General features: G+C 42.6%; 1 protein-coding gene across 3 annotated transcripts in view; it reads left to right on the top strand.

Moving 5' to 3' along the window:
* SCAF4 (SR-related CTD associated factor 4) overlaps window positions 1-11,645 on the top strand; it is a 64,136-nt gene that overhangs the window by 25,338 nt on the left and 27,153 nt on the right. For 2 of the 3 annotated variants that reach the window (XM_025191887.1, XM_014525718.2), the window contains exons 7-10: window positions 316-416; window positions 2,307-2,415; window positions 2,951-3,121; window positions 9,871-9,956. In XM_025191887.1, coding sequence (XP_025047672.1) covers window positions 316-416; window positions 2,307-2,415; window positions 2,951-3,121; window positions 9,871-9,956 — 467 coding nt within the window. The remainder of the gene's footprint in view (window positions 1-315; window positions 417-2,306; window positions 2,416-2,950; window positions 3,122-9,870; window positions 9,957-11,645) is intronic. The other variant, XM_006035691.3, reaches the window with a different exon arrangement.

Below are 11,645 nucleotides of genomic sequence, written 5' to 3'. Positions count from 1 at the left end.
CCCCCCCAACCATTAGAACCAAAAACCCACAGATGCCCTCTGGTTTGTTGATTCCAATTGATTAACTCTATTTTGATTTATTTCAGCAAAAATATATTTTGTTGCTTTCAAAAGTTGAATAGAAATGGTTTAGGGTGGCTTAGATCATTCTTTTGGGTAAATGTTTCTTCACTCTTTTGAATTAATTAAGAAATTATTTCCTTCGTTTGCAAAGTTTCCAAATTTCTAGTAAAGTATTTATATCAGAAGTATTTTGGTTGTCAAGTATCAATTAGTCATGAAAAGTAGAGGTGGTTCAATGTAACTTTTTTTCAGAAGCTGCTAGATCGTTTTGACTATGACGATGAACCGGAAGCAGTGGATGACTCAAAAAAAGAAGATACAGCACCTTCTCCTTCCATTTCCCAACCAGCCTTGTAAGTCTTATTTGAATTCATAGTAAAATATTCCAAATTAGGAAGACAGAGACTTATAACAAAACATTTTGTTAAAATTCCAAGCTATTTGAGAACTCTGCTACGCTCTTACTTTGGCCATAGATAGTAACAACCATGTTGCTTGTTTGAATGGTAGAGTTATGAGGGTTTGGCATGTCACATTGAGTGGGGAAGGTGTTCTATAAGGTAGTCAAGAACTCGGTTCTAGATTCAAAATTTCAGTCATTCACTTGTTTATAAAGGTGGATATTTTGGGGCATTTTTTTAATTAAAATCCACTTGTCTACTTTGCTGGCTGTTAGTTGGATGCTGTTTTGAACATTTGGATTAGTATGTTTTTAGTAGCTGGTACAGCTTGGTTATATATAGTACATATAGAAAAAAGCATGAAGTAAAATTGCAAACAAAAGTTTTTAAAAGTACGAAGTCAGTTAGTCTTTTAGCACTCGAGTTAAAAAATACCTGCAGTAAGGATGACTGTTTAAACTGATTTCAGCCCCTTTGTGATATATGTATTATAGTCTTTAATTACATGATGATCACATATATTCTTCCCCCCATCCCGGACCCTCATCATTCAAGCTGGATGGGGCTCAAATGGTTTATTCAGCTTTTTTCATCCAATGCTATATGTACTGTACACTTAGTAGAGGTACACTAAGTGTACTGTATACGTATCAAAATATTGCTCTAAATATGGAATTAGTCTCCTAAAGCTTTTTAATCATGCACATCACCTTGGACCTTGATGGTTTCACAGATATTTAATTTATTTTCATAATACCTCAGTGAAGTAAACTGAAATATTTTTCCAGGTTTACTGGTGGGATCTGAGTCATTATCAAAGTGCCCTTATTTGATTGCCCAGTTTTACATCCTGGAACTTGACTTTTCAATGTAATTAATGTAGTTAGACCACTTTAAAGGGCAAGTCCCGTTGATTTCAGTGATAGTCATGTCCCGAGTCTCTTGAGCTGAGCACCAAGAAAATAAGAAACACTAAAAAGTTTGGTGTAAATGACTTATTTAGTATCTCTCACATTTTGTGGCAGAATTAGGATTCATATCAAATTCTCACTTCCTTTCAGCTGCCATAGTATGCGACTCTTCTTCTCTTTCTGCAGTCCTAGCTTATTTACTACAAACCATCCAGCTTTTCCAACAGAGGCAAACACAACCATCATGTTAACTAAGTAAACTTGATTTAATTCATTGAGCACTATGGATATTATTGCTTGAATTAGCAGCAAATGGCACATATCTGATCCCTCAGTGAGAGACGCAGCCCGTCTCATACCCAGTATTCAGATTCCAAAGTGTAGGTGCACTAAAGCTGATCAACCAGCTTGTAAGAATATTTTACCCATCCTTTGTTCTCAGAAACAGGTAAATCCTTTTTGTTAAAAACCAGAGTGAAGCAATAGTGTTTAGCCTAGGGTAGACACCCAGTGTAGAGAACTTCAGCCTGAATAGCTTAAAGTTCAGCAAATTCACAATTTTATGTAGGATAAAACATTAATTTTTATGTGGACTTTAATTTTGGCAGCACTGCCTATAATTCAGTGTTTGACATAGAATCTTGCAAAAAACTCCTAGCGAGTCTCCTTACTGTGGAGAGTTATAGGAGAACACTTGTTGTTTTGTTTTGTTTTTTCTTGAAAAGGTGTTGAAAGTATTGTGGATTCAGAATTGGTGAATTTTTAATCTTAATTTTAAGGGAAGAATGAGTAAAAACACATGAATGTATAAAAAAAATTCAGTACGGTAAGAATACAGTAAAAACTCAATGTGCAGTAAAACATAGTAAAAGCTGAATGTTTATGTCTGTAATATTAACTTGCTGCTGCAGAGTAATTGTCTGTTGTTTAGTGGATTTCCAGGAGAAGGTATGCCACCACCAGTATATCCACAACTCCCAAATATAGATCCATTTCAACAGCGAATGATGGGAATGCAACAGGATCCAATACGCCACCAGGTAGTTTTAAGACTTTTTTTCTGTCATAAAGCTATTGCAATTTTGAATATTCATAGCATCTATTGGTAATACAGAATTCATGAAACATTTGTGGTGCAAAGAAATGGAAGCATAAATATTGAGTATGAAGAAATATTTTTTACTAGTTGCCTTGTACTTATAGCTGACATATGTGCTTAACTTTGAATACAGAGGTTTAATGGTAACACAAACTTAAGCATGTGCAAAATGTTTTTTGCATCAGGACCTTTACAGTAATGTCAGTTACCGAGAGTAGAAAATGTTAGAATGCTTAAAGCAGTTACTACAGGATTTAACACACCTGTGAAAAGGGGCCATGACAAGGGGGGCCCATATGCAGAGATGTATGCAAAAATTTAGCATGTCAATATGCATTTTTACATATTAAAATTAAGACTGTTATACTTGTTTTGCTCAGAACAGCTTCTTATCAAGCCAAGTGTATCATTTTACTAGAATTTTTTCAGGAAGGACTAACTTAAAATGCACACTTTTTTTTTCTTTTTTTCCAAAGGTTCCACTTCCTCCCAATGGACAAATGCCAAGTTTTGGACTTCTACCTACACCACAGTTTCCTCCTATGGCTCAGCCTGTAATACCCCCAACACCACCTGTGCAGCAAACTTTTCAGACTCCTTTTCCAGTACAAAGCGAGCCACCACACATGCAGAAAACACATCAGCAGGTGAGGACCCTTGCCATTGAATACATTTTTGTCTCCTACTGCTTTAAAGTGTGTTTTAAGTGCAGACAGTCTGTCAGGAGAACACATTACTAATGGAAACCATGCCCATAGATGCTCATAAAATCAGTTCATTGTGAAGTCTTGGTGGCCAAAGTGCTTCTCCAGAAACTATACCACAAGTACAGTGTTCTGCCTCTCTAGCAGAAGCAGTATGAAAATTTGTCTGCTTCTCTTTGAGTAAGACTTGGATTAGGGTCTTGGAAACAGACTGTTTGCTTCTCCTTGACTGCCCAAGGGGTTATTATGGACTCAGTGAGATTGGCTTCTGTTATGAAAGGGTCAGTAAACAAATTTTTACTTAAATTTTGTTAGACCTTTTTTATTATTATTTGTCAGTCTGGGTATTGTGTTACATGAATATTCATATCCCTTTGTAGCTTCCCTTCAACCCAAACAGAGAAATGGTTCTTGGCAGACCATATCATCCTGGTGTGTAATTTTACAAGTTCTAACCCTGCAGAGACAGTTGGTTATCCAAGACTAATCCTGGCTCACAAAAATAATGAGGTTTCACCCCAGTCCTGGACATGCTTTTGAAAATTTGGCAGTAAGGTGCATTTTGCAGCATGACCACTCTTTCTCTGTTGGTTCAGGACATCTAGCAGGGAACATTAATAATGTCCTGCATGTTTCCGTTCATCTCTCATACTTGAGAAAGCTGTCAAAAGTGAGAGAATCCCTATTAACAGTGTTTCTCCTTGACCTTTTTTGTGGGATTCCTGTATTTTTCCAAGAATTTTTTTTTACTGGTGGGTCCCTTCTCCATTTCACTTCCTGGATGATAAGCCCTTGTATCTTGTAGTAGATGGTGTTTCAGAGACCCCAGCGAATAACCTAGAATCTTTGACACACTTTTGTGATCCCCTGGGGAAGATGCTCCTTTTGTGGATTCAACATGCATGAGATCCAGGGGCTGTGCACTCTTAGAAACATCTTGCTTCCTTTTAAACCAGGGGCTGGCAATTATTTTGGGTGGAGGGCCGCTTACCCAGTTTTGGCAGGCTGTCGAGGGATGCATGGGTAGCCCCGCCCCTTGACAGGTGCCTCACCCCCTGGTCACCATCTTGGGACAAATGTCCCAATGTCTTTGGTTCCAAGACATTGGGACATTGGTCTCATGTCCCAAGGCCAGCACCAGTGGGGCACAGGCTGGCAGGGGTCTGTGGAGCTGGGCTCCCCCAGCCTCGCAGTACAGGTGGGGGGCAGTGTACAGCCCCAACCCTTTGCTTGCTGGCAGGGAAGAAGCTGGTGCTGAGCATGGGGTAAAGCGGCCCCTTGCCCACCCTATAGCCGGCACTCCCTGCTTAGTTGCTGGCAGCCCATGCAGGGCTGTCTGGAGCAGGCACAGGCAGCCCCACGTGGGCTGTGAGCAGCTACAGCACGGAGCGCTGGCCATGGGGCAAGTGAGGGGCCGCTTTTCCCTGCGCTCAGCACCAACTTGTAACCTGGCCCTGCTGCCAGCCGGGGCTCCGCGCCAGCTTCAGGCTTGCCCATGGGGGCTGCATGCGGCAGCAGGAGCTGCAGCCCCCCCACGTGCTGCACCAGGCAGTATTGGCTGCTGCTGCCTGCCCGGAGCTCACGTGCTGGGCAGCCCATAGGCGGCAGTGGCAAACACTACTGGGTTACAGGGTGGTGCTGGCCACAGGGCAGGAAAGGGCTGCTTTCCTCTGTCCCAGGAAGGAGCAGGGAAGGAGCCTGGGAAAAAGCTGAGTGCAGGGGGTGGGGGGGAAATGTCATTATTCCCTCCTGCCCCCACCGCCCCATGGCCAGCACTCCCTACTGCAGCCACTTGCAGCCTGCACAAGGTTGTCTGGAGCCAGGCACAGGCTGCTGCGAGTAGCTGCAGTGCAGGGTGCCGGCCACAGGGTAGGGGAGGGGCCACTTCCCCCTCCCTGCACTCGGCTTTTCCGTGGGCTCCTTCCCTTCCCGGGGTCCTTCCCTGCCCTTGTCCCCCACTTCCCCCTTCTCTGCAGTTCCAGCATGGGGCAGCCGTATGGTCCCAGGCCAGAAGCCCCCTGCTGGGGCTTCTGGCTGGGGGGGGGGGGCTGAGCGGGCCCTGCTGTTGTGGGAGCCTGCCGGGGCTTCCCATGGGTCCTAGTGCCCTTGGTTCCTGTCACTTTTGACAGGAGCCAAGGGCAGAGAATATTAATTTTCTGAATTTTTTTAGGGGCCCCGCAGGCTGGATCCGTTCTGCAGGCCGCGTTTTGCCCACCCCTGCTTTAAACCATTACAAAAATCAAGGAGCTGGTTCGGACCATACATTGACATTCTGCTGCAGCTGTTTGGCAGGTCTTTCATCTGGAACTGAACGTGTTCTCATATTCAGCTCAGTGGACCATTGTCTACAATAGTTGTCTCGGCATTAAGTCTTTCAGTGTAAAATTATTATCTTTTCAAAGAAATTGCACTCATCACTTAAGTCCTCCAGTCTCTAAGATGGTAGAACACAAACAGAGGAAAATCTCTGACTAAAGGACCTATAGTTTAGTTTACCATGGTTGTCTGCCTTATCAGGTGAGAGGTGTGCGTTAGTTTGTATTCCTGTCAGAAAATTTAGTTCTTACAAGAATACAAAAGCAGCAGCTATTGTTCAGAATTTGAAACAGTTAAAGCTAAAGATGCATGAGGCTCTTACCACTTTTCCTGTGATTAAAAATGAGGCCCACATTCTTTTTATTCAGAACATAATTCTCCTGACTTTTGTCTTGGGCAAAGTATCTAAATCTCTTTACATTGTTAGGCAAAGTTTAGGTTTTGGTTTAAGTCCTTGACTCGGGGAGGAAGAGCAGAATTTAAGAATGCTTTAGTCTTCCAGGAGTTGGGGTTTGAGAGATCAGTTTGTTTGTTTCAAGCAGTAGCAAGATACTAGATTCCTGATGCTGAGGGAAAGACTGATGCTATCCCATTCAGTTAATAAGATGGGTAAATAAAATTGTATCTTCTGTCTTTGCAATATATGAATTTATAAACTATATAGATGTATTTTCCTACCCCCCCCCTTACAGAATTCATCTAGCCAGGAGACTTGAGAGAGTTGGACCTGTGGTTACTTAGTAACACACTTGTTCTCCATTTTACTGAAATGACAGTCTTGTCCTTCTTGTAAGTGTATCTTGCCAGAGTCCTGATGCATATATTAGTTACTTCCATAACCAAAGTAGTTGAAAACCATGACCTGGAACTTGAGGGGGGAGGGTATTTTGGAAAAAGTGTCAACTAGTTTTTCAGAGTACTCAATTCAGGAAAAAGTTTTATATTCAAGGCATACTATACTTAATATGTCTTTTAAACTGAATATTCTAAATATAGCCTTAGTTCAAAAGACAGCAGTATCAATCTACCTTTTCTGTGTTTTCTTTTTGGTGGCTTTCTCCAAAGGCTGTGTCCAGGTGAAAGATGTCAGGAATCTTCTCTGCCCTCTGGGGAAAATGTGAATACTAACCATTATGTTTCCATCTTCATGAACCAAAGCTTAGTTATGTAATAGAAACTTTTAACGTCTTTTTGGAAGCTAAACTTGTTTGAATCAGTTTATAACACTCTACAAAAAGAAGCACTATATTGGTAAACTGAATGTTTTGTCAAGTATAAACCCTGCTCCTCCCCACCTCCCTAGTCTTTAACAGAATGACACAATGAACATCAGAGCCATTCCCTTAAAGTTATTTCACTTTTCTGCATGAGAGAGGATGGAGCACAGCACCTTTTTTTTTTTTTTTTGGTCTGAATTCTTCTTGCTTTACAAAAGTTTAAATGAAACTATCTATAAGTCTATCGGGCATTCTGATCTGAACATAACAAGGCCTTGCAGAGATGTGAATATAAAGTTTAAAAACTTGACCTTTATAGGACTATAGAATTAAAAAAAGAAAAGCAAGTTCTCTTGAGGTCTGGGCAGAAGTTGTAAGATCTTGTGAAAAGGCTGTTCCATCTGGTGCAGGAGTATCAAATGTATGGCCTGTGGGGCAGATTCAGCCTGCAGAACTGTTCCATCTGGCAGGTTATTGGATGTTGGGGGGCTTGCCCCAGAATTTAGGGTCCCTAGACCCTGATAGACATGGCCATCAGCAGCAGGCCTCTCTAGATGTGCATCACCACCCAAATATGGACCCATGCTGCCATATGCTGCCCCCCCATGTGCTGCTCTCTGAATGCAACTCCATCCTGCTTCTCAAATGTGCTTCCCAGCCCCAGACTTGAAGCAGTTGCCGCTGGCTTATGGATCTGGTGCTGAAGGAGCCCTTATGGTCCTGATATGACCGAGGGCCCAGGGTGAGTTTGATACCCCGATCTAGTATAAAAGATCATTTTAAAAAGCCTGTGACTTATGAAGTTTTGTTTTAAAAAATTGTCCAACATAAGTTGGTTTACAAACCAGTTTAGCTAAATTGGGATGCAGTTAAGGCAAATGACATCATAGTTCAAATTGATGGAAGGCACTGAAACAAATTCAGTTCGTGATAAATTAATGAGTATAATATTCTTAAACCACACACATCTGCAAAGGGTGGTTGTCTTTTTAATTATATTGATTTCTAATGTTTCTAGAGAAGGTCACAAATAGAGCCTCCTATAAAGAAATGTGAAAAGCGGTGATTTGAGCGCATCTCGGTTCTTTCCCAAATTACTACAATGTATATGTCTTTTCAATTGTCTCTTTAATTTTCTTCTCACAATAGGGAATATCTTAGTCTGAATTTTCCCCTCCCTTTGTTAATAGGTGTTACTTAATTATGGACTTAAGCATTGAAGGCTATTTAGTGGGCTTCTGGCAAAGTACCTGGCTATTTATACATAATGGGCGTCTCCCCACAAGACACTTACTGCACATTAGCCTAATAACACTGCGCAGTAGCGTGGTGGTTAAAAACCATGCTAATAACCTACTGTGCAGTATTATTAAGCTAATATGCAGTAAGCATCACAGAAAAAACATGTGCGGTGCTAGTACTTTATTAGGCAAATATTAAACTAAATGCTCAGTATCTAAGGCATGTTTAATGAACTTGTAGACATGCCCAGTGTGGATGTATACAATTGAGGTGTCTCCCTGAGTATCTTTAAACATGTTTAACTCCAGGTGGTCAACTTCAGACCGACTCCCTGTTATAAGAAAACTTTATAGTTGGAACAAAATTGTCCTTTTTTTAGAGAGAGAGAGACTGTCTAGTCTGAAAAATACTTAGTTTTTAAAGGGACTTTTCAAGAACTTTGCTGATTAGAGCCTTTTGTCAACTAAAAGAACCGTTCTGTTTTCTTGCTTATGCCTCAAAAATGGCTTGGTGTACACAGTACAAACTGCACATCTCTTAATTAGCTTTTGAGTAGTTTTTGGCCTGTTTGGTTTTTAAAAAAATCTTTGGGGTGGAGCTGAGAGAGTGGGGGAAGAAAGGTTAGGCTGGGTTAAAAAGGAGTCTCATAACATCTGTCCAAGCAGTTTCCTACTTGTAGACTTCATTTTGCCAGTAATGTTAATCTTTGCTTGATTGAAGATTTAATTGTTCAAACAAAAAATTCAAGCTAAGATTGAAAATTGAGAATTTGAGTTGGAAATTAAGTAAAATCTTTTGTTTTTTACTAGTATGTAAATTAGTGATCAGCTGAGTGGTGGTTTTGGATCTAAATTGTAACAGTGATAAGCTTAAAAAGGTTTTAAAACTACTGTCTTTAAAGTTACTCTGATCATACTTTTTTTCGTGGAAATACGTATTGTCTGACACTGACATTTTAAGTAAACTGAAAAAAAAAAAAAACTGTTTGAGGGTTTCAGATGATTTTATTTTAAAACATTATGTGCTCATTAATGTTGAACTCTTTTTTCCATTGGTGACTAGAAGAGAAATAAGAGTTCTGTGACCCTCCTCCAGATGGTACTGTATTTACCTGAATCTGAAATAACTTGGGTTTTAAGATGACCCACCAATAATTAGATTCTCTGTGTAGAAAATTAGAAATTTCTTATAATTTTCCATGTATAGAACCTAATTGGTGGGGAGGGGGGTGTCTTAAATTTATCTCCATCCTGTCTCTTCCCCATCTCCAGTGCCTGAACCTGCTTTCCCACTGCCTGCTCCCCTGGGCAATTACAGTCTCCTTCCCCCCCCCTTTGCTGCCTTATCTTGGGTTTGAGGAAATATGATAACTTTGTTTTGTGAGTGGGATTTGATTTATTTTATTGCAGATCCCCAGAGTCGCTCCTGTCATGCCATGCGTGCGTGGCAGGTCCAAGTGATTTTTCGGGATCTGTGATGAAACTTGTCAGATCTGAGTCACATCTGCCAGGACATGCAGCTGGCTGCACCTACCCGCCAAGGTGGAGGGAGCTGGGGATAGTGAAGCTGTCTGATCCTCAGCTGCTGGTGCTGTGCACCTTGAAACAGGGCATGTGCATCTGGCTGCATGGGCACTGTGGATCTGGGGGTTGTGGAGGGAGTTTGCATCTACAGTTACAGCTTTGTTTGCCATTTTTATTGCAGGACAGCTTGCCTGAATATTTGGCGTGTTACAAAAAAATGTCAAGAACTGCACTTTGAACCCACAAAAAAGTAGTGTGTGAAGGGGACCTGTTTGAAAGTTTCTGTTCCGAGCTAAGTATTAGTTTAGTTTAGCTTAACCTCAGCGAAGGGTTTAATTGACTGAAATAAAATTCTTACAATAATGACACCCTTTTAACTTGTGGGTCACTTTAGGAAATGGAAGTGGAACAGCCCCCTGTTCAAGAAGGAAAGCGACATGTTTCTGATAACAGAAAGTCAAGATCTAGATCTGCTTCAAGGCAAGTTTGTTTGTTTTTTGTCTGCAAAATTGTGTGTGGTTGTCAGCTTAAGAACCTTGGGACCTAGAGGACAGCTTGAGGTTCAGGGAATGCAAACCTCTGCTTTGCCTTTGTCGCTTGAAATGAGTCACCTTAAGTCTTCTTACAGAACCCCTCCCACCCTAGGTGTCTCGGTTCCTCCTAATTTCTACATGCAAAAACCCCCTTCAGCTGCTGCTGAGGAGATGCCTAAAGACTGTATGTAGGCACTGAAGTTTTCGTCATGAAAGCAGCTAAGGAGGCCAAGAGGCACTGCAATAATGACAGAGCTCCACATCTGTCATAGCAAAAGTCTGTTTATTATTTAGGAACTGTTCCTTCCCTAGTGTTGTCCAATGGGCTTGATTGACCAGTATTCTCATGGCAGGCTTAGCAGATCAAGCTGTGCACGAAACACTGGGGGGAAAAAATGGTGGTGGTGAGACAGTGTTCATCAACCACATCTCCCATGTCCAGGGTAGTGCCCCAGCCACTGCACTGTAGGTTTTTTTGTGGGCACATACTTGTACTCCCCTGTTGAACTTGTTTCACTTGGCACAGAACAGTTAGATTCCACAGGGCAAGTGAGTACGCGTTCATTTATGGAGGTGTGTGACACTTCAGTTCTGGGGCAGCTTCCCATATTATAAAGGGATTTCAGTTTTCATAAATACAGCAACTGAATTGTTGCTTTTTATGGGTCAAATAGAAGTTTGTAATGTGATGTGCCAAAACCCTAACGTGTTGGGGTGCTCCTAAAGATGCACCCTTGGCTTGTATATAAGCTCATTAGTCCCCTACTCTTTTGAGTGGGTATGTCCAGGTTATTAATTTGCCCTGAAATAATAATTTCACCATGGACAATTTGTTAAATAACAGAAAAATCAAAGGGCTTATTAAGAGGAAGACTAAATATTAAAAAAAGAAAAAAAAATGATGAAAATGCTTTGACAACAGTGTGGTAAAACAAAACTGACCAAATCTTTACTCTTACCTAGCCATCAAATCCTGTGAAAAACCCCTTGGGGTCAGCCTCCTGCCACAGGTAGCTCCCTCCAGTGGAGACCTCCAATCCTCACACCTCTAGCCACCCCCTAACAATTGCTGTGCTACAGAACATACCACACAGCCTCTCCCTCCCCATCTTTAGAGGAGCCAGGGCATCCTCTAGAGCAGGGGTCGGCAACCACCGCACACGTGCCATTAGCGGCACGTGGAGACATTTTTCCTGGCATGCAAAGAAATTAGGGTTTGGGGGGGGGTTTAAGCTGCTGCTCCAGGCTCTCCTGTGCAGTCACAGATGTCAGCGCCACAGCAGGCACTGGGGCGGAGCTAGAAGAATGCAGGGAGGGCGGCTGTCTGTGCACTACTGCCCCCGCCCCGTGCTCCCAGGCTGCACCCTCCAGCCCAGCTGGCCCCTGGAGGGAGCTGCCCAGGCAGGCAGACGCCCTGTCCCACCTGGGGTAGCACTGAGGTGCCAAGTGCTGGGGCTGGGTGGTTGGGATGGTCTGGGCGGCGTGGGGGGAGGTGCCACAGGCAAGCCAGCCCGGTCGGGCCCTTAGGAAGGCGGGGGCTGGGTGGGAAGCGGGGGCTGCCTGGGGCTCTGCGGGCTCGAGCTGTGGTGGGCGGGCAGGCAGGCCCAGCAGCACCCGTGGTGGGGCCTGGGCAGCC

This window comes from Alligator sinensis, unplaced genomic scaffold, assembly GCF_000455745.1.
Source record: "Alligator sinensis unplaced genomic scaffold, ASM45574v1 scaffold1207_1, whole genome shotgun sequence".
Lineage (NCBI taxonomy): Eukaryota > Metazoa > Chordata > Crocodylia > Alligatoridae > Alligator > Alligator sinensis.
Note: the sequence above shows the minus strand (reverse complement) of the source record. Positions and strands in the feature narration are given on the sequence as shown.